The following is a 23,425-nucleotide window of genomic DNA, read 5'->3' as shown; positions in this document are numbered from 1 at the left end:
TCCTTTATGTGCTGTTTTTACAGTTTATTTATTTGTTTATTATTTGTGTCTTGGTTTTGACAAAGTACATGTTTTTACTTAATTTTTTTTTGTGAAATTATCAGTGTCTTTATTCATGCTGTAGCCTAAATCTTTTTTGTGTCATATCTCTGTAATGATTATTTAATCATATTTACAATAGTAATGAGACTAATGAAATCTCATTTACAAGTTTTTGGTGAGTGTAAATGTTTGTGTAAACCAAATAGTTTATGATGTGCAGTTGATGATGTGCCGGTGAACAGGGATACTCGACTTACACACAGGACGAACATAATTTTTCATATTCTCGACTCCGCAGGGTGCCCCTAGCCAACTAATGACACAATAAAAGTATGTAACAAAATTTCATCCAGACCATTCCGATAGAAATTATGCTCGATGGAAAAAAGGGGGTCACACCTCTTAAAACAACTCGCCGGTTGTTTTGGAGCACTGTAGATGGCATGGAACTGGTTGCGGGCAGTCACGTGGTCCTGCACCGTTCACTTAAGTAATGACACTGAAGTGGATTGTGTGTGCCGGTCGGCTATGCAGAATCGGTGCAGTGGAGTCGGGCGACACAGAGAGGAGACAGAAGGGCAGAAAGGAGCCACTGTTTCTGGACCTGCCTCTGCCCCTGACTGAAGTTGCCAGATTTGGTGCTGTATTGTCTGTCAGACTGTCAAAGCGTGTAACTCATCGTAACAACAGTGGACGTAAAAAGATCCTGACAGGGATCAGAGATGGACGATCAATGACGATCATTTAAACTGAATCCGAAGTTGCTGCTGTCGGTGAATGCGTGTCGATTGTAACGAGTTTCGGAGTGAACTTTATGGAGGGATCTGTACGTAGTGACATTTGGAGCCAGACATCTCACAGAACGAGAGGATCGAGGGCCCCAAAAATGTGACAGCCCCACCTCCGGTCTGAACTAAATCTTCCGTACACTGGGGGTAAACTTCTCACGGGACCATCGGTGCACTAAATACCTCTTACCATTTGAAAAGATGCAAAAACACAACTCGTCGGATGACACTACTCCACCCTGTCAGCTACTGCCCAGCTGCTGTGTCATCTGGCCCACAGAAGACTAGCAGCTTTATTTTTCACTGTGAGCAGAGGCCTTTTGCGCAGTACCGATTCCAGGTGTCCGTTGCAGGCATTCCTTCACAGTGTTCCATCAGAAACTGGTTCAGACAGAACTATATTTACTGACAGCAACAATCCTTGTCAGATTTGAAGCCGATTATCGTCGACAAGATGTGATACTCGCCTCCAGTCCCTGTCTGCATCTACATCTACACGGATACCCTGCAAATCGCACTCGAGTGCCTGGCAGAGAGCTCATCTAACCACCTTCCCCAATAATTCTCTATTATTCCAAACAGTGCGCAAAAAAATTATCCTTCCATCCGAGCTGCGATTTCCCTTATTTTATTACGATCATTGTTTTTCCTTATGAAGGTCAGTGTCAAAAAAAAATATTTTTGCATTCAGAGGAGAAAGTTGGTGTTTGAAATTTAGTGAGAAGATGCTGCCGCAATGAGAAATGCCTCGGTTTTAATGAAGTCCGCCCCAAATCCTGTATTGTGTCAGTGACAATCTGTCCCCTATTTTGCAATAATACAATACGTGCTGCCCTTCTTTGAACTTTCTCAATGTACTCCTTCAATCCTATTTGGTAAGGATCCCAGACCGTGCAGCAGCACTCCAAAAGAGGATGGATGAGCATAGTGTAGGCAGTCTCTTCAGTAGATCTGTTGCATCATCTAAGTGTTCTGCCAATAAAACACAGTATTTGGTTTGCCTTCCCCACAACATTTTGTATTGTTCTCTCCAATTTAAGTTGTTTGTAATTGTAATTCCTAGATATTTAATTGAATTGACGCCCTTTAGATTTGACTGATTTATTGTCTAACCAAAGTTTAATGGATTCCTTTCAGCACCCGTGTGGATGACCACTCACTTTTCCTTATTTAGGGTCAGTTGGCAATTTTTGCACCCTACAATATCTTTTTTAAGTCATTTTGCAGTTTGTTTTGACATTCTGATGAGTTTACTAGATGATAAACGAAGCATCATCTGCAAAGAACCAAAGACGGCTGCTCAGATTGTCTCCTAAATTATTTACACAGATAAGGAACAGCAGAGGGCCTATAACGCTACCTTGGGGAATGTCAAAAATCACTTCTGTTTTACTCTATGACTTTCTGTCAGTTACTATGAACTGTGGCCTCTCTGACAGGAAATCGTGAATCCAGTCACATAACTGAAACAATATTCCATAAGCACCCAATTCTGATTACAAGCCACTTGTGTGTACAGCATCAAAAGCCTTCTGGAAATCTATAAATATGCAATCAATTTGAAATGCCTTATCAGTAGCACTCAACTCTTCGTATGATTAAAGAGGTAGTTGTGTTTCACAAGGACAAAGTTTTCTAAATCCATGTTGACTGTGTGTCAACCGAAGTGAATCATAATGTTCGAACACAATATATCTTCCAAAATCCTTCTACATATCGGCGTTAATGATAAGGACATGTAACGTAGTGGATTCCTCCTACTACCTTTCTTGAATATTGGTGTGACCTGTGCAACTTTCCAGTCTTTCGGTCCAGATCTTTCATTGAGTGAGCGATTGTATATGACTGTTAACTATGGAGCTATTGCATCAGCATACTCTGAAAGCAACGTAATTACTATACAGTTCGGACCGGAAGACTTGCTTTTATTAAGTGATTTAAGTTGCTTCACTACTCTGAGGATTCTAATTCTGGAATATTTACTTCATGTTCCATGGTGAAGGAATTTTGAAAGGGTATGTTTAGTAACTCTGTTTTAGCAGCACTGTCATTGATAGTATTTCCATTGCTGTTGTGCACAGAAGGCATTGATTGTGTCTTGCATTGCATAGTTTACATACGACCAGAATCTCTTTGGATTTCCTACCAGGTTTTGAGACATAGTTTCATTGTGGAAACTATTATAAGCACCTCGCCTTGAAGTCCACCCTAAATTTCCAGCTTCTGTAAAAGATAGCCAGTCTCAGAGATTTTTGGGTTCACTTAAATTTTGCACGGTTTTTCTTTTAAAACATTTTTATGACCAGGTAGCGATGCGTTCTCACAGCAGACAATTGCGAGTGTAAACCACTCACTGCCAGCTGCTTCAGTTGCGACATCAAGTGAAAAATTAAGTCGACATCCACGGAAAAAAATAGGTCCATTAAGAATAAAAGATTGTGCAGTGCCATTTCCTCCAAGTTTATTTTCCAAACTAATTATGTGTTTATAAACTGGCACGCGGTGGCGACGATGACGATACACACGTCGATGAGGCATAGTGCTTCAGTGCTGTTGCAGATAGAGCTCACAGCGGAATGGTTCCGCTGGCGTAGACTGCCCGCTTATATAGGGAACGTGTGACCTTCGTTATGTAACGCGCTGATAACGGACTTAGAATTTTCACACACTGCAGAAGGCGAGTTATCCTGTACGTGCACTCTAGTCGTACTAGGAGCGCGCGTCTCCCGGTGCGCCGGCCTAGCGCCGAGCCAGGCGGGTTGCGTAACCAGCCGGCTAGGCGCCAAGCGGGCAGTGCGGCACTATGCTTTGTTAATTTTTTCAAATTGTTGCATCCTTGAGCCCCGGTTCCAAGATGTACGACTAGCGGTTCTCGCCTGACGCCCCCGGTTACAGGAGACAAGGATAGCACTTTATTAATAATTGTAATACAAGGTAATATCACCAGTGTTACATGACGGCAAGTGGAACATCATTCCTTGTAGAAACTGTCGACATTCTGCTTTGATAAACAAACAGATTGAACATTTACACTGATGTTGGGGTTGTGGGCACATCCAAACATTGGGCTCCTTTCTGCCATTCTGTCTCATCTTCAGATAGACCCGTCTTCCTGTGGTGATTCTGTACAACCGACTGTCTCACACACACACACCACTTCACTGTCACGGCTGACTTCAGTGGTGGAGAATGGCGTGACTGCCCGGTGTCGGTTCTATCCTGCCTACAGTTCTCCAAGGTGACCAGTGTGCTCTTTTAAGAGATTGACTATAATTGTGTCCCCTGAGCTTATAATGAACATCAATCTTAATCTTGTGTTTATTATCTGTTACCTGCAGATTACCAAAAACTGCTGCAATGTGGGTGTGACCATCTTATTGTCGGCTGAAAAGCAGCATGTGACTGGGAAAATGTGCCTGCACTCTTTAGTTGGCTGACTAACGATTGAGGACACGTCGATCAGTTGCAGAATTTTGGAATACGTATTATGTTCAAGTATAATGACTTCTCTGGAGACTAGAAATCTACTCTGTAGGAATCAGCATGGGTTTCGAAAAAGACAGTCGTGTGAAACCCAGCTCGCGCTATTTGTTCACGAGATTCAGAGGGCCATAGACACGGGTTCCCAGGTAGGTGCCAAGTTTCTTGACTTCTGCAAGGCGTTTGATACAGTTCCCCACAGTCGTTTCATGAACAAAGTAAGAGCATATGGTCTATCAGACCAATTGTGTGATTAGATTTAAGAGTTCCTAGGTAACAGAACGCAGCATGTCATTCCCAGTGGAGGGAAGTCTTCTGAAGTAAGAGTGATTTCGGGTGTGCCGCAGGGGAGTGTCGTAGGACCGTTGCCATTCACAGCATACATAAATGGCCTTGTGGATGACATCGGAAGTTCACTGAGGCTTTTTGCGGATGATGCTGTAGTACATCGAGAGGTTGTAACAATGGAAAATTGTACTGAAATGCAGCAGAATCTGCGACGAATTGACGCACGGTGCAGGAATGGCAATTGAATCTCAATGTAGACAAGTGTAATGTTCTGCGAATACATAGAAACAAAGAGCCTTTATCATTTAGCTACAATATAGCAGGTCAGCAACTGGAAGCAGTTAATTCCATGAATTATCTGGGAGTAGGCATTAGGAGTGATTTAAAATGGAATGACCATATAAAATTAATCGTCAGTAAAGCAGATGCCAGACTGAGATTCATTGGAAGAATCCTAAGGAAATGCAATCCGAAAACAAAGGAAGAAGGTTACAGTACGCTTGTTCGCCCACTGCTCGAATACTGCTCAGCAGTGTGGAATCCGTACCAGATAGGGTCGATAGAAGAGATAGAGAAGATCCGACGGAGAGAAGCACACTTCGTTACAGGATCATTTAGTAATCGCGAAAGCGTTACTGAGACGATAGATAAACTCCAGTGGAAGACTCTGCAGGAGAGATGCTCAGTAGCTCGGTACGGGCTTTTGTCGAAGTTCCGAGAACATACCTTCACAGAAGAGTCGAGCAGTATATTGGTCCCTCCTATGTATATCTCGCGAAGAGACCGTGAGGATAAAATCAGAGAGATTAGAGCCCACACAGAAGTATACCGACAATCCTTCTTTCCACGGACGATGCGAGAAGGGAGAACCGATAGAGGTACTCGAGGTACCCTCCGCCACACACCGTCAGGTGGCTTGCGGAGTGTGGATGTAGATGTAGCTGTAGAGGAAATGTTGCTATGCTCTCAAGTTGCCAGGCGACACGATCTTGAGTCAACTACCTTCGTGACTGGGAAACATACCTATTCTCCTCAGTTGGGAACCTCTGTGGGTCGGGAATCGTGCTTGTGACCATCATGACTGGAGAAGCGTATCTGTGCTACTGAGTTGCCAACCTTTACCTCGAGTTTGACTGATAGGTGTGTCTTATTTCCTCCCGCAGTGACGTGTTTGCCGTCCGAGTTCAAGTGCCAGGACCAGTCGCGGTGCATCGACCAGTCGCTGCGGTGCGACGGGCGGTACGACTGCCCGGACGGGAGCGACGAGGGAGAACTGTGCAGTATGTACCAGAGCCGTATGATGCTGTCTGCCAATCACAGTAGATGTGTAGCTATTTGGGGTATCGGAGCCTGACTGAGACGGGAGATTCAGTAGCACGTTTAGACCTAGGTAACTGAATGTGGTTGCATGCCACCAGCTCTGTTTATTGACTACTGCTTCTGACGGTAGGAGATTAACGAGGAGACTGTACGGCCTGGTACTCTCCGAGTTTATTCGTCTGCAAAATACTAACGCGAATTCTTTATAGACGAATGGAAAAACTGGTAGAAGTCGACCTCGGGGAATATCAGTTTGGATTCCGTAGAAATGTTGGAACACGTGAGGCAATACTGACCTTACGCCGTATCTTAGAAGAAAGATTAAGGAAAGGCAAACCTATGTTTCTAACATTTGTAGACTTAGAGAAAGCTTTTGACAATGTTGACTGGAATACTCTCTTTCAAATTCTAAAGGTGGCAGGAGTAAAATACAGGGAGCCAAAGGCTATTTACAGATTGTACAGAAACCAGATGGCAGTTATAAGAGTTGAGGGGCGTGAAAGGGAAGCAGTGGTTGGGAAAGGAGTGAAACAGGGTTGTAGCCTCTCCTCGATGTTATTCAGTCGGTATATTGATCAAGCAGTAAAGGAAACAAAGGAAAAATTCATAGTAGGTATTAAAATCCATGGAGAAGAAATAAAAACTTTGAGGTTCGCCGATGATATTGTAATTCTGTCAGAGACAGCAAAGGACTTGGAAGAGCAGTTGAATGGAATGGACAGTGTCTTGAAAGGAGGATATAAGATGAACTTCAACAAAAGCAAAACGAGGATCATGGAATGTAGTCGGGTGATGCTGAGGGAATTAAATTAGGAAATGAGACGCTTAAAGTAGTAAAGGAGTTTTGCTATTTCGGGAGCAAAATAACTGATGATGGTCGAAGCAGAGAGGATATAAAATGTAGACTGGCAATGGCAAGGAAAGCATTTCTGAAGAAGAGGAATTTGTTAACATCGAGTATAGATTTAAGTGTCAGGAAGTCGTTTCTGAAAGTATTTGTATGGAGTGTAGCTGTGTATGGAAGTGAAACATGGACGATAAATAGTTTGGACAGGAAGAGAATAGAAGCTTTCGAAATGTGGTGCTACAGAAGAATGCTGATGATTAGATGGGTAGATCACATAACTAATGAGGAGGTATTGAATAGAACTGGAGAAAAGAGAAATTTGTGGCACAACTTGACTAGAAGAAGGGATCGGTTGGTAGGACATATTCTGAGACATCAAGGGATCACCAACTTAGTATTGGAGGGCAGCGAGGAGGGTAAACATCGTAGAGGGAGACCAAGAGATGAATACACTAAGCAGATTCAGAAGGATGTAGGCTGCAGTAAGTACTGGGAGACGAAGAAGCTTGCACAGGATAGAGTAGCATGGAGAGCTGCATGAAACCAGTCTCAGGACTGAAGACCACAACAACAACAACAACATATAGGATTTGGAGGTAATTGCAGGGAGATGAATTTATGTGAAGCAGTGTGACACAATTACAAAAAAAACTCAAATAAGACGCCTTTATTATTGTAGGTGAACTATGTAATAAATAGATGCACGGGCTCACATATTGTAATGTGCAAGTTGCTATCTTGCGTGCCAACAGGGCCAGGGCCGAGTGGCACAAACTGAAAGGTGCACCAGAGTTGGCACAACTGTGCTTTCTGTACAGGACATATGAGAGTTAGTAGCGAAACCGACGCGGGTGAAGGCACACGAGGAAAAAGGGTACAAGGGTGCGGGGTGCCAAATGATAAGTAACTACAGTGGAAAAATCTTCTCAATCTGGGCCAGTGCGCCAAACCCAGAATGAAACCACGTGGCAGATTGACGACTGTGGTGTGGCCAACCTTAGTATGGGCTGTAAGAGGTTACCCGTGCTCATTTAGGCAAACGCTGGGGTAGATTCCAAGTTCTGCCTCAGAGGAAGCAATGTGCAAACAGTTAATATATGAATTGATAACCCAAACAAAATTTACACAGTTTACAGACAGATGAGATGCATGAGTTTACCCTGATGACTGTGGTGTCGGGGAACGTTTCCGGCAATAGAGTTAAATGATAAAATAAAATATGCCCAATCATAAAAATGTGGATCCCGTACTAGATGCAGTAAGTGCTAGGAAAAGAAAGAAAGACTAAATCAACAGATGTGACAGTGACAATGTAGCCCAATTTCCAAATATATGTGGAGACAGACTTTTTGGAAATGAAACAATATGCTAATCTGAAAACTACTTTTGGTAACAGTTGGGAAAGATGGAGTTGGATAATAAAGGGTGAAAGAAAGATAACCTAGTTTTTATGGAGTAATATTAAAACTTTTCATTAAGACCAAACTCTAATTTTCATATTTCTCAAGAATCGTATATTGAAAAAAATTTAAGACAGAAAGCTTTATACCACAGCTCCTCCAGTTTCTGTCTCTAAATTTTCTGATTTTTGTAAATTGCCTAATTTGCTCTTTAATTTTAATTTACTGTGTAAACATTTAAGAAAACTGTAACTGAAAGATTTAGTTAAATAGTGCATAGTGGAGCAATTTTTTGATTGTAAGTCACTGGTTGAAAGCCCAATGGAAGTCACTGGTTGAAAGCCCAAAGTAAAAGATTTTTTTGTACTTTTATTGAAATTTTAAATTTAATAACAAATAGAAATGCTAACAGATACTGAATCAGAGTTTTTAAAAATATTCTTATTATTTTTAATTACTGATAATGTGAAAATGATCCAAACATGCAAAATTCCGTATTGTTGAATGCAAAAAGTCATATTCATGACTAATACTGTTGAGTCACTGCAAATTAAAAAAAAAAAGTTTTCTGTTTGATGTTTTGCATTGTTGCAGCAAATTGTAATTAATTAGGAACACTAGTATTTTCATAGAATTAGTAAATAGAATAAAAACATGTTAATTTTATTAAAAATTATGATTCAGTGTTTGTTACTTCATATTTATATTTGTTATTATATATGGAGTTTATTTTTAAGACTTGTGTCATACTGCTTTAGGAAATTCATGTCCAGGCACTGAGTTTCACATCCCAGAAAATCGAAGATGGTCAGTCGTAAGGCTCCTGTTGCCAGTAAGAAAAGTGCTGATCCTCCAAGGGTACAATAAGGGCAAGGAGGAGGTTGGGGAAAAGAGAGAGAGAAAGTGTGTGCTATGGGAGAGGACAGTATCTTATGGATCAATAGAAAATAGCTGCACTGTTTTTATATTTTACAACTGCATTGAACCAACTATTTGTCGATTAGCGTATCACATATTTCACTCCCATCTCAGTCAGAGCTTCACCAATACTTCACAACCCCATGTTACTGGGTCATTGTAGTTGGACTTGTGCACAGCGCACAATGCACAATACTAATTTATCTACGGTAGTAGTGTGACACAAACATGTTCGAAACTTGCTGACGGGCTAAAATCGAAGGGGTTGGCAGAACAAATAGGTAGCTCACAGAAAATATTTGAAATATTGCATGTTAAATGTTTGATTAAATTCGAAGTCAGGAACATAAACACAATAAGACAAAGCAATTTATATACAGCGTGGGAAAAATAGAATTGACCCAGTAAAAGATTTCATACACCTAAGTATAGGCAAACCAGTTTCCACCATCTGCGTCCAGTGTGAACGATATAAGCTGAGTTCCTGTTTTTAGGTGCATGAAATATTTTACTGGGCCAATTTTCTTTTGGCCACCTTGTATAAATTGGGTGTGTTTCTGCATTCTGCAATTCTGATATAATTAATGATTATGATGTTCAAGATACAAATTATCACGCCTGGACACTTATTGTAATGTTATTATTATTTTTTTTTTTTACTTGACAACGGTCTCCAATTTGATACAGTGTCATAGGTCTATATCTGTTATCTCAGAATCACAATTAAAAAAAAAAAAATTGAAAAGTTGTAAATCATAACCTCCACAAAAAATCATAAAGTAAATAAAGTTGCCAAATAATGAAACCAGCAGACTGTGTATAAGATGATGAACACTAGGGAAAATGTATCAAAAGCAGTGAACCCATGTCCTTTTTTTAATATCTGGTCTGCTGAGAATGCAGTTCACAATTTGTACACATTTTGAGAGTCATTGTGCAGCAACAAACTGCATTATCCACTAAGGGGAAGATATGAAACTTGAGCTGTATATCCTTCTCACTGGCAACCGCATTGACTATGTGGCTCAGTGGACAAATAGCAAGGAAGTCAAAAGTCAGGCCAATAAGATACGTTCATGCATAGTAACACAATGCAAACTTTTACTGTGCATGTAATTATTTTATTATTGACGTGACATTTGATCCGTAATTCTTTTTGCATTCCTTCCACTGCATTGACTCAGAAACATATGGTTGTAAGCTGATATACACTGGGCATTGCTGTTTTACATTGCTATTTTCATTGTTCTGGAAATCAGTGAGTATTGCGCTGCTGGAATAGCGTAGTGTTTAGACATATTTACTGCGGTAAAAGTCTTGTATTTTGAAGTTTGACTAACTTTCCACCTTGGCATACTCATTGTGAGGAAGAATTCTTCCACAGTTTAAACACTTCACTTGATTGTTTCGTCTGCAATTTGTACTTTCTTGTTGATGTAATGTATTTGTGTGACCTTGAGTGTTGTCATTAGTAATCTAACTTTTTTTCCCAGCAGCAGATAGCTCGTTTCTTTACAGTGTGAAGATTGTCGCCAGTATTCCAGCGTTGTAGAAATATTTAGGCTTAATTACTTATCTGTCTTAGAGTCTTCAACGGTGTGTTCTATTTTTCTCATGTACTTTTTTTTCTTGTTTTTGAGATAAGTAATAAGCGAATTGGAATGAGAGATGTGTTATGTTCCACGATTGTCAAAGTGAACCATGTTTCTATTGGTACTATTTAATTTAAAAGAAATATAAATTACAAGTCAAGTTTTTTTTGAAGCCATGAAAGCTTATAAACTTAAATAGCTTTAAAATAAGAAATAATTCCCCAGTAAATGTGAATTGATTAAATAATCTATTTGTGGGACTTTTATCATCCCCCTAATTAAAAAATCTGGGATCAACTAAATAATGTAATCCAATAACTGCCAAAACTGTTAAAGTAATATTACGGTCTGATGTAACAAGTAATTTTGCTTTAGGCAGAGGGACAATTAATCTAACACAGCTATGGCATAATAATTTTTAATAGCTTTTTTTTTCAAATGAAGTAAGAAACTCTATTTTACAATTTGCATTTTTAAAGATTAATAGTGAATAATTTTTATTAACAGCTCACTGAAGTTTGTTATTCAGCCATCATTAATTAGATAAGCTTGTTATGTAAAAATATAAGGCACATATGTCATCACTTGCAAGGTGTCTTGTTGCTGCTGTAAAAGAGTTTGAGCATTGTTTTGTTTTTGTTGTACACACACTTTTGGATCCCATTTGCCAGCTGTTACCAACACTTGAAAAAGGTAATGTCTTTTTTATGTTTTATTTTGCTTTTTGGCTTATAGTCAGCTGATGAGCTCTCCACCGTTTGTTTTTTTTGGGACGATGCCTCATCGGTACTAAAAAAATTACATTTTTTTAAAAAAAGTAACACACTTAGTGGCAGCATGGTTTGCAAAATGATAACATTTAACAGTGAATAAGGTTGATAGGTGACTAATGAGTTAATACTGATAGTTCATAATTCAGACTAATACAAGAGACCTCCCAGTCCTTCATCTGCAATTAACTTTGTTTGCTCATACCAGTAGGTGGAAGTGTAATGAACCTATAACTTTTTTTTTATCTGTTGACATGCTGTGAAGCACTTGAGTTTTGCCAGTTTCATAGCCTGCTGCTTGGAGTTTTGACTGGATGGGCATGCCTTAGCTGCTAGCTAATATTTGCACTGCATGTATTCCTGCAATTACCGGCAGAACCGATACCTACAATTTCCCAACTCCTCGATAACCGTTCTGTTCCTCTCCCACAGTGCATCATTGTTTTTTCCTGCGGACCACTTCAGCAGATTAGAGTGCACCGTTAGCGGTACGTCAGTTCGACCGTGCCGTGTAAGGCACTCTCGGTACAATTCTGCACTGTTGCCTGATAAACAGAATACGAGTATTAGCATACGGAGTGTCAGACCAGCTTTGTAACTGAACTGTACAGCTCCTGGAATACCGCACATCATTATTAATGTAGGGAAAGCTTCAGGCATAAAAGTAACTTGTGGGCACACCCCAATGGAGCATTACAGGGCAGTTACCTTTCGCAGTATATATACAGGGCTGTTCAAAAAGAAGAAACAGATTTCAAACATTTATTGCCTCCAAACTACAGAAGATAGAAACACAATTCCGATGTTCCTGGAAAGAGCAAAGTTCAAGTTTTTATGCATTCAATGTGAGCCCCACATGTTACACTACAGATCTCAGAATGGTGGCTCATTTCCTGCCACACGTGCAGCAGCTGGTCTCTCGTTATCGAGTTCACAGCTTCGACAATGCGATGTCACAGACTTTCAAGAGTGTCAGGCGAAGGGGGGATAAAAATGTGGTCTTTTACGTAACCCCACAGATAAAAGTCACAAGTTGTGAGGTCCGGAGACCTTGGAGGCCACCAATGATGAAGTTCATCTGCTGCTGCTCCTCTTCCAGTCCAACATCCCAGACCTCACACCTTGGGACTTTTATCTGTGGGGTTACATAAAAGACTGCATTTTTATGCCACCTGTGCCTGACGCTCTCGAAAGTCTGCTACGTCACGTTGTCGAATCTGTGAGTTCGATAATGAGAGACCAGCTGCTTTGTGTATGGCAGGAAATGAGCCACCGTGTTGATATTTGTCGTGTAACACGTGGGGCTCACATTGAATGCCTAAAAATTTGAACTTTTCTCTTTCCAGGAATGCTGGAATTGTGTTTCTACTTTTTTTAAAATTTGGAAACAATAAATGTTCCAAATCTGTTCCTTCTTTTTAAATGATGAAGATGATGTCCCATACTCCTTGACAGAGCGTAGGGGAAGATGCGAGAGACTGGCACTGCTGTACTAGGTAACGTCCTAACGGAGGTGGTTTGCCATTGCCTTCCTCTGACTGTAACGATTGATGATGATGAGGATGACACAACAACACCCATTCATTTCGAGGCAGGTGAAAATCCCTGACCCCACCGGGAATCGAACCCGGGACCCCGTGTTCGGGAAGCGAGAACGCTACCGGGAGACCGTGAGCTGCGAACTCTTTTTAAATAGCCCTGTATATAAATGAACTAGCGGATAACACCAGAAGCATTGTATGCCTTTTTGCTGAATATGTTGTCATATACAGAGAAGTCACAACACTAGAAAATGGTAGCAAAATATGGGAAGATCTGCAGAGGATTGATGATTAGTGCAGGGATTTGCTGGTGACCTTCAACATAAGTAAATATAACATACTACTCATAAATAGACAGTAAGACCAGTCATTGTATCATTACAGAAATGCTGAACAATCGGTAAAAGCAGCCACATCCATTAAATACCTGAGAGTACTCACAGGGAATGATTCAGAGTGGAACGGCCACTTAAAACTAATTGCGCATAAGGCAGATACCAGACAGATTCGTCAGAAGGGTCTTCAGGGAGGGTATTCCATTCACAAAGTAAGTGGCGTACAAACCACACGTAAAACCGATACTTGAATTTGGCTTGTTAGTCTGGGGTCCACACCAGATACGATTGATAAAGGAAATAGAGAAGATCCAACGAAGAGCAGCACATTTTGTTACGGGTCCATTTAGTAAAATGCGAGCATCACGAAGATGCTGAGCCGACTTCAGCGGCGGATGCTACAAGAGAGGCATTGTGCGTCTCGGTGTGTTTTACTGTTAAAGTTCTGAGGGCATAAATTCCTAGAAGAATCAACCAATCTATTGCTTTCACCTACGTACAGGGTGAGCACAAAGTCTTGCCATGATTATAACAATTTATTACAGGATAATTGTTTGACATAATAATTTACATTTGAGCCGTTACATACTACTTTTTTATTTTTTAAGATCACTTATATTAGTAAACCTCAACATGTGCTCCCTCGGTAGCTCGGAGAATGTCGAGGCGGTATTCCAGTTCCCGCCAGGGGTTTGGTAACATGTCCTGTCACAGTACCCACAGCAGCTTGTATCCTAGCCTTCAGGTCGTCGACGTCAGCAACTGGGGTGATGAAGACTCTATACAGCCCCAGAAAAAGGGTCAAGTTGCGTGATGTCTGGAGAGTGGGGTGGCCAGGGTATTGGACCATTCCTTCCAATCCACAAATCCGCTCTCTAGACGTTACGCCCCTTGACTTTTTTTTTTTTTCTGGGGCTATATAAAGGACGGAGTCTTCGTCACAACAGTTGCTGACGTCAACAACTGAAGGCTAGGATACAAGCTGCTGTGGGTACTGTGACAGAACACATGTTACCAAACACCTGGCGGGAAATTGACATCCTCCAAGCTACCACGGGAGCACACATTGAAGATTACTAAGTGGTCTAAAAAAAATTAGTAACACAAAACTATGTAATGGCATCAAATGTAACTTATTGTGTCAAACAGTTATTCTGTTATAAATTTTTATAACCAGAGCAAGACTTTGTGCTCACCCTGTATATCTCACAAAAAGACAATGAAAGCAAATTTAGAGATGTATAAGCTCACACGGAGGCTTACCAGCAACCGTTCTTCCCACGGAACATTCACAACTGAAACGGGAAAAGGTGGAGGGAGGGGAGTAATACTGGTACGCAAAGTACTCTCCACCACACACTGTGAGGTGACTTGTTGTGACATTGCAGCAAAATACTTGTGTGGGAGTAGAATAAACAGGAAATAGGGATCGCTAAAAATAATAACACAGAAGTCTTTTACACAACCTGCTGTCGGCTGGGATGATTCCGACAAAAGACCAGCAAAAATGGCAGGATTTTCACATGTCAGCACACTTGTATCTATGGGGGAACTGAAATTTCACATTAGTGACAAGGTGAACAGGGTCAATATCCACGAAGCAGACTTCACGAGAGTTTGATCCTGAAAAAATTGGTCGCGTAAAGAATGATTTGGTGTCCTCCTGGTTCAATGCCACCTCACGAGTTGGTCCTGTAGCTCTGTAGTTAGCGGTCCTCATACCGTATGTTGCCACTGCCACTGTTCATTTTTGTACACCATCTGTTTGTGACTCATTTAGTAAATAGCTATAACAAATAACTGTTTCAGTCACATACATTTTCCAGTATTTATCATCCAAGCGTGACTGAAGCTGAGGAATTGTTACTGTAGAAATTTTGTGACGTAGTTGCAAACCTCGGAAAATACCTGCAGTATGGTTAGATTTAAAAAATAATTAGTCTGAAATGCAGAATTTTGGGACAGTAAAAATTGACTGTGGAGGTCTTTCAACTAAGCTGTGGACACCGTCACAATTAGCACGAAGCTGTTGTGTTTCGAGGTAAAACAATGGTTTCAATTCCTTACTTCCTCTTTCCAAAATCCAGTTATGTGTGCAGTGCCTAAGACTGCTAGTGGACACTGCTGCCTTTGGGAAGAAGTGGTTGTGTGCGATCTGCTGAGAGACAAGATTTCTGTATACCAGATCTAATTCCCATTTAATATCTCTGGCCATTCATAAAAAAACATTGGTAAAAATTGAAATTCAAATAATTGAAACTTAAAAGAAGTTGCAGAGAGATTGTAAATTCTTTGCTGACAATTTAAATCATCTGACATTCAATGAAAACTCATTAAATAACTATGCAGTCTTTGCATAGGATTGAGAACAAAACTTCATTTGCCTGGAGCTAAGCCAGCTTGAGAAGTGGGGAGATGCAGATAGAAAGAAAGAAAAATAATCTACACCTCACATCACATTTCTTTTATTTTCTATCAGCTGTTTATCTGCCCTTTCATTCTCATCAGTTTACCCTGTCTGACTTCTGTTTCACACTAATCATATGTTGCTGTTTTACCACTCTTTTAAATGCATGAACTCCCAGACCACCTGAATGTGTGTCTGGTTAATGGCTAACTTTGGCATCTGGTCAGTTCTCTTCAGCTTGTTTCTCCATGTTAGAGGATGAGAATTAAGCTTTCCTGTTAAAAGTAAATTATCACAAAAAGTAAAATTTAGCTATTTCTCACACACACTGTCAGTAAGTTCAGAAAAGTTTCAGTCTTGCTTATTGGAAGAAGATGAAGCTCTTCAAAAAGCAGTGAACAGTCCCATAAAAGTGATCTAGGATTTTTCTGTTTGGCCGCTACGTCAAGAAACTTTCACCATAACAAAAAACAGAAAAAGCTATTTATTTTAATAATGGCATTACTATTAAGGATGGTTGCTGTTTTTTTGCCATTTGTAAGAATAAATCTTTTCATTATTACACAGCTGTGGACACATTGATTTTCAATAAAGTAGCATCTTCCCCTTTGCCCCCCCCCCCCCCTGCACACACACACACACACACACACACACACACACACACACACACTTGTTGACTCCCATTTATTTTGGCTGGCTCTTGTGCATTTGATGGACAAGACACATATCTCCTCCATGTAAGAAGTGAGCAGATAGCACTATTCCTCCATGGCATCAGTGTCCATATTTTCCTCGTTTGAGCTCAATGACAAATTGCACTGTGGGAACCAGTAAGAACATCACAGAGATGCAGTGTTTTGGACATCTCCCTTTTCCAGTTCTCATGGCTCAGTTGAAGAACATTTAAGAAATTTGCCAGGAGAGAATATCTCTTCTAAATTATTAAAAAAACATCGGATGTAACAGTTTGTACCTTCTCTACAGTGTTATTGCATTAAGCATCAGCTCTTTACAGAGGTGACATTCTTTTGGCGAGCCAACTGTTGAGCGTAATCAACTTTGAAAACAGCTGCTAAATGAATCTGTTTGTTGAGCTAGCAGTTCACTTAATCGAAAAATTACAATGAACTGAATTTAAAACAACCACCTACCATCAGAATAGTGTAGGCACATGCAGTCAGTGTATTGGAGTGGAACACGTGGAAACTTATTAATAGATTATAATCAGCCAATGACGGTAATATACTGCTGACATACAGGTCGGAGATTTCACTTTTGTACCTGAAGACGGTCATATGGAGTGAAACTAGCAGTAAATAAAATTGTGTTAGTCACAGTGCAACCGTGCAGCAGATCACTGCTGTGGAGCATTGTTTATCAAAAATGTTCCAAACTTATTGAGTGGGCACAGAATGAAATGTAGAAAGACTAGAGGCAATAGGTGACAAACAGTCTACAGACAAACTGTATCAGAAGGAGGTACAGCTTAATGGTCCTCTTGCAGTGGTATCCAGGAATAATTAAGTTGAAGGGAAAAAGAGCAGTCGAAGGGAAAATTTGTCATCAAGCCGGTTTAGTAAGTGATGACCGGATAAAAGAAAGTACACTGTCTGCTATAAAATTGCTTGGACGTGCAAGCACTCATATTTCCGTGCGACCCCACAGTGTAGGTAAGAGTAATGCCATTTACATTCTGTAAAACGTGGTGTCTCTCCTAAGAGTCGCCAGGTGCATTTTCTCTGTTTTTTTGGCGGGTATTTGCAATTCTGTTTTTGTAATGTGTAGCTAGGGCCAGCCCAAATAACTACTGCTCATCTAGTCTTTCATATGACACCGAGTGTTGACAGAAAGTGTCGGTTTGTTTCCCACTAGGAGCAAAATTACGTGTAAAGTGGAATTTTACGGCCCCATCGGATTGAGTGGTCCCAGATTAGTGTCGTGTGATATTTGTTTTATTGATAGGCGTTAGCAGGGACAGCAAAACACAAGGGGAAATATTCCAGCAGCAATTACTGCGCAGCGCTCCACACTTGGTGATAGCAGTCAGAACGAGCCAGGACAGAGCTGTCGCTGCTGGTGTACTAGCTGTTTTTTGTGTTTTACTGTTCCTTTTAAGGCATATCAATAAAACAAATTACTGCACTAGACTGAATTGGGAGGATGACGACAGTTCAATCCCGCGTCCAGCCATCCTGATTTAGGTTTTCAGTGATTTCCCTAAATCCCTCCAGGCAAATGCTGGGATAGTTTCTTTGAAGGTCACGGCCGACTTCCTTCCCCGTCCTTCCCTAATCTGATGAGACAGATGAACTCGCTTTCTGGTCTCCTCCCCCAAACAACCGAACCAACCAACTAAATTGGGATCACACAGTCGAACGGGCATGTAAAATTCGTTTTGCTCATAACGGGAAAATAAGTGACACTTTCTGTCAGTACTGGGTGTTGCATGATAGACTTGATGGGAAGTATTTGTTAGGGCCGACTGCAACTTCACATTGCAAACCTAAATTGTAAGTATTTGTCAAAACATGAGACAAAATGTGCCTGACAACCCGTAGGCGAGACACCCTGTATAAGGAAAGATTGTACAGTGGCTTCCTCGTATATAAATCATACGTGAAATGTCATTTGTTCGTGAGGAGATCATATTGTAAAGATACATCTACGAGAACATGCCAGAATTCAGTAGTGGCAAGATTATGGGCTGTTGAGGCTGCAATTTGTTCCCACAACTGTTTAATGAATGTGGAATTCACATGTTCAGGAGGGCCAAACTGAACAGCACTCACAATCTCAATGATGCCATGCGACTAGCGCCAGAGAGGGTAGACACGTCATTCACTCGACAGTGCGGGATTGTACAGCTACATCACATGGGTTCTTTCAGGAAGTGTGCTCGTTTGTAACCGGACAGGTGTCCACACGGACAGTGCGATGTAATTCGGAGTGCCACGAACTGTCAGCACGGTGACCGTTCTGGCACCTTTCCTCGATGTGGCAGCAGAGCGAGACATTCTGACAGAGGTGTGCTCAGTGGCAACACTCAGCACAGGAGTGGCACCACATCCTGAGTTCAGACGAATCTCGGTACTGCCGAGAGTGTACGACTTACAGGGTGTACGAAAAACTCTGGAAACACTTTCAATTATTTATCGCACAAGAACTAAACATTGTACAGATGTCGTACACATTGCATTTTGAAGAAAAACTCTGAAAGTTTTTCTTACAAACATTCGGTATGCGAACCACGAGTAACGTGGCAGACGTCAATATGGTAATCGAATTCTTGCCGTACCAGTCCCAGCATGGCATTGTCGACTGTGGCAGTCGCTTCCTGTATTCTTTCCCAGAACTCTGCTACATCAAGTGGTAGAGGCGGTAAATACACCAGATGTTTAATGTGTCCCCACAGAAAAAAGTCACACAGAGTTATTGGGGAGGCCATTTCATGAAACAGTTGTCCCCTTCTGTAGCACGGCTGATCCGTCGATGAGGCAGCCCCGTGTTCAGGTATCCACAAACTTCACGATGAAAATGGGGTAGAGCCCCATCCTGCTGAAAGATGAACACGTCTGAGTAGGAATATCCAGTGACAGTGCTCTTGGCAAAGAAGAATGGCCCGTACAGTTTTCAACGTGACGAGGCACGAAAAACATTTACCTTTGGGGAATCACGATCAATTTCAATGCATTCGTGTGGATGCTCTGCGCTCCAGATTCGACAATTATGCCTGTTCACTTTCCCATTAGTGTGAAAAGTGGCATCGTAGCTAAAAATTAAGCGATCGACAATGCCGTCCCCGTACGTATTCAGTTGTTGCAACTGCGAACAAAACTCAAAATGCTTGTCTTTGCCGCCATCATTGAGCTCCTGCACTAGCTCCAACTCGAGTGGTTTCATAGACAGCTTCTGTCGCAGGACTTTCCACACTGTCGTTGGAGCCATTTCGAGTTCACGGGATGCACAGCACACCGATTTCTTTGGACTCCTTACAAATGTGTCTCGTACGTTCTCCTCATTCACTTCACTCACATTGGGACATCCGCGTCTCTTTGCCAGGCACAAGCAATCTGTCGTAACGAATTTGCTGTGTCAGTGGTAAATGGCCTTCCTTGTTGGTAGCTTCTTAACATACTCGGTTCTAAACATTCGTTCAACAGCTGTAGCACACTTGTTTTTGCCGAACTCGAACATGCAGAAAACTCAGTCTGCATCTGAACTCACCACGTTTGCAACTAGCACTGACTATTGGCAAATGGTGATGTGCATGGAAAAAAAAAACTTACAGGGTTTCTCTTCAAAATGATATATGTATGATATCTGTACAATGTTTGGTTCTTGTGGAATAAATAATTGAAAGTGTTCCTGGACTTTATGTGCACCCCTTATTTATCTGTGTACGGAGACTCTGAGGAGAACAGATACTGCCAGACTGCCTCAGTCACAAATCATTGTACAGGCCTGGAATGTGGCTTGATAGTGTGGGGTGCCATTTGGTACACAACACAATCACATGTGCTTCACACAGCTGTTAATTTGGACAGCAGCTGTCACATTTCTGATGTGTTAGGGCTGGTGGCTGTGCCGTAACTTCACGGCACTATCATTCGACAAGATAACACGAGATCGCACGTTGCCCCTGCTGTCCTGAACTACATCAGCCTAGGGTGGCCACCACGTTCACCAGAGGCACGCCGCCACTCGCAAGCCACTGTGCGGTCGATGAAGTCTGGCGTAAGAGCTGAAGCAGCACAGAATGATGTAGCTGTGTCTGTCTTAGGAGGCTGTTCTGTCTACTACACTGTCCACACACATTAATGTTAGCACCTGTCAAAATCCTGAATAACCACCTTTTGCAGTACTGGAGTGCAGGAAGAGTGTCATTGAGGTTCTGGAAGGTACCAAAACTCCAGTACTGTGGCCATCTGTGCTAGGTTTCTCGGCTGAGGAGCCGTGGCGTGAGCAGCCCAATTGAGGTGCTCTCACAGATTCTCGATTAGGTTTAAAGCTGGGGAGACTGGAAGTCAGAAGAGTACGGTAAACTGACCCTGGTGCTCTTCGAACGAGGCACGTACGCTGGGAGCTGTGACACGTCGCATTGACCTGCTGGTAGGTGCCTTCTTGCTGAGGAAAAACAAACCGCGTGTGGGGGTGGGCACGGTCCTCGAGGATAGATGCGTACTCGTGTCGATTCATTATCTCTTGTAGAAAGATGAGGTCACCCAGGGAATGCCGTGAAAATATTCCCCAGCCCGGACCGTTCTGACAATTATTGCATCTATAGTCATCTGTCAGATAGAGGGTGAAATATGATTCATCTGATAGATCGGTAGGTATCCAGTTGTGGTACTGCTATGCAAATTGCAGCCTTTATTGCTGATAAACACGAACCGTGCACTTGGTGCTTAGGCCCGTAAGTAGCAACAGCCACTGAACAGTCATTGCGGACACACTTAGTATCCCCTCTGTTCATCTGGACAGTCAGTTGCTCATCAGTTGCACGCCTCTCTGCCCGTACACACCTCCGCAGCTGTCGTTTGCCCACCGTGTGTGGCCCGTGACGTATCGCAGTTGCCTCGGCACTAGTTTTGGACGCGCAATTTTGCCACGTGTGGTATGCTTTAACTACAGCAGCACACAACCAGTTTACAAACTTAGCAGTTTCGGAACTGTTTCCACCGTCGGCTCGAAAGCCTACGATCGTGCTATTTTCGTGACACATAAGTCACTCCGTTCCCTCATTACGATGCCGACTGCACTGCGTCCCCTCGTCACACTGTACGTACCCTCCACTGCCGTCTACGAGTGGTTATTACGTGTTGATGTCGAGCGTAGGAGATGGTCACAGTAATGTGGCCCGACCGTGTACATACCGTACCTTCTGTGCCCTCAGATATTTTGCTGTTCTTCCTGCTATACTTTGTACACACAATAAGTATAATTTTGTCATTTTCTGAACTTGCCGGTGTCGAAATTTAAGTGTCTGGTAGTGTAGCTCAGTTTAAATCTGCAGAGGGACAGAAACACTGTGCCATTGGAACTTCATTACAAACTGGCCACACAGCTGAGTACGTGGCGTCAGTGAGCTCAGACTTCCCCCTCCCTCCCCGCCGTGCCGGTTCGGTTCTGCCGCCCACCGCTCGCCACGCCGCTAGCCGCCCTGACTGCCTGTGGGACAGAGCTGCTGCTGGGAGGGTCGCGGGTGCCGGCCGCACCGCCCCCGCCGCCCTGCCATCCCGTGCCGCCCGTCAACTGGCAGTGCATCACGACTCTGGGCTGCGTCGTCCACGTGTGCCACCGCACCTGCCTGCTGCCGCCCCCCACCTGCTGCAAACCAAACAGGTACACAGGTACGTAGCCCCCGCCCCCTTGCCAGAGGCCGGACACAGCACACAGACGGGGAACTCCCCCTCGTATGCCACCTAGCCTCCAGCTCGGGCTCTGCCCGAAGACTAGGGATCGGACAGTGTCAGTGACTGCCCGTTTATGTTGTCGAGTGGGAGTCTGTTCAGGTGTTTAATCGGAGTTGGAGGCTGTGAGCTATTTTGACATAGAGGGCACAAAATAGTTTGTTTCAGAGCTGGAAGTTATGAAATTGTAATGTCATTTTCAGAGATCGCAAAATTATAATGTTAGAGTCAGAGATTATAAAATGATACTTCAGAGTTATGAGATACAAAACTGCAGGAACTGAATCGGAAGTTGTGAACTTGTAGTTTGCTAGTTGGAGGCAGCAAAATTGTAGTACCCGAGTCAGAGGTTATGATATTGTAGTAACCGAGTCGAAGTTGACGAATTGTAGTGTCGGAGTTGGAGGCTGTGAAATTGAAATATCGGAGCCGGAGATTATGGAATTGTATGGTCACATTTGAAGGTTACAGAATTGTAGTGTCAGAATCAGAGCTTATGAAACTAGTGTCTGATTCGGATATTATGTAACAGTACTGTAGGGTTCAGAGGATACAAAATTCTAGATTCAAAGTCAGAGATTACGAAATTGTGATGTCGGAGTTGGAGGAAGGGAGACTGCATTGTTGTAGTCGAAGGAGGCAGAGTTGCAGTTTCAATGTTAGAGGAAGCAAAATTGTTGTGTCAGTCTGAGGAAGTGAAATTGTGATGTCAGAGCCATTGTAATGGCAGAATTGAAGGAGCAAAATTGCAATTTTCGAGTCAGAGGAAGTCTCGGAGTCAGAGGGAGCAAAATTGTCTTGTCAGAGTCAGAGGAAACAAAATTGCAGTGTCAGAGGAAGCAAAATTGTAACGTTAAAGTTGGAGGAAGTGAAATTGCAGTGTCAGAGACAGATGAAGTGAAAATGAAGTGTGGGAGTCAGAGGAAACAGAATTGCGATATCAGATCAGAGAAAGCAAAATTGTAATGTCGGAGCTGGAGGAAAGAAAATTACGTTGTCAAAGTCGGAGGAAGCAAAATCGCAGTTTCAGAGTTGGAGACTGCAAAATTAAAATGTTGGAATAAGAGGCTGTGAAACCGTAATGTCAGAGGCAGTGAAATTGTAGTATTGGTGCTGTAGGCAGTGAAATTTTAATGTCAGTACTGGAGGAAACAAAACTGTAATTTTGGAGTTGGAGACTGCAAAGTGGTAATGCCACACTTGGAAGCCGCTAAGTTGTAATGTCAGAATCAAACATTGCCAGATTGTTTTCTCAGAATCCGAGTATAGCAGATTGTCGATTTGGAG

General features: G+C 42.2%; 1 protein-coding gene across 1 annotated transcript in view; it reads left to right on the top strand.

Annotated features, from left to right (window-relative positions):
- LOC126427231 (basement membrane-specific heparan sulfate proteoglycan core protein) overlaps nt 1-23,425 on the top strand; it is a 792,772-nt gene that overhangs the window by 403,525 nt on the left and 365,822 nt on the right. Inside the window, exon 15 of the mRNA XM_050089468.1 lies at nt 5,762-5,878. Within this exon, the coding sequence (XP_049945425.1) occupies nt 5,762-5,878 (117 nt within the window). The remainder of the gene's footprint in view (nt 1-5,761; nt 5,879-23,425) is intronic.

This window comes from Schistocerca serialis, chromosome 11 (genome assembly GCF_023864345.2).
Source record: "Schistocerca serialis cubense isolate TAMUIC-IGC-003099 chromosome 11, iqSchSeri2.2, whole genome shotgun sequence".
NCBI classification, from domain to species: Eukaryota; Metazoa; Arthropoda; class Insecta; order Orthoptera; family Acrididae; genus Schistocerca; species Schistocerca serialis.
Note: the sequence above shows the minus strand (reverse complement) of the source record. Positions and strands in the feature narration are given on the sequence as shown.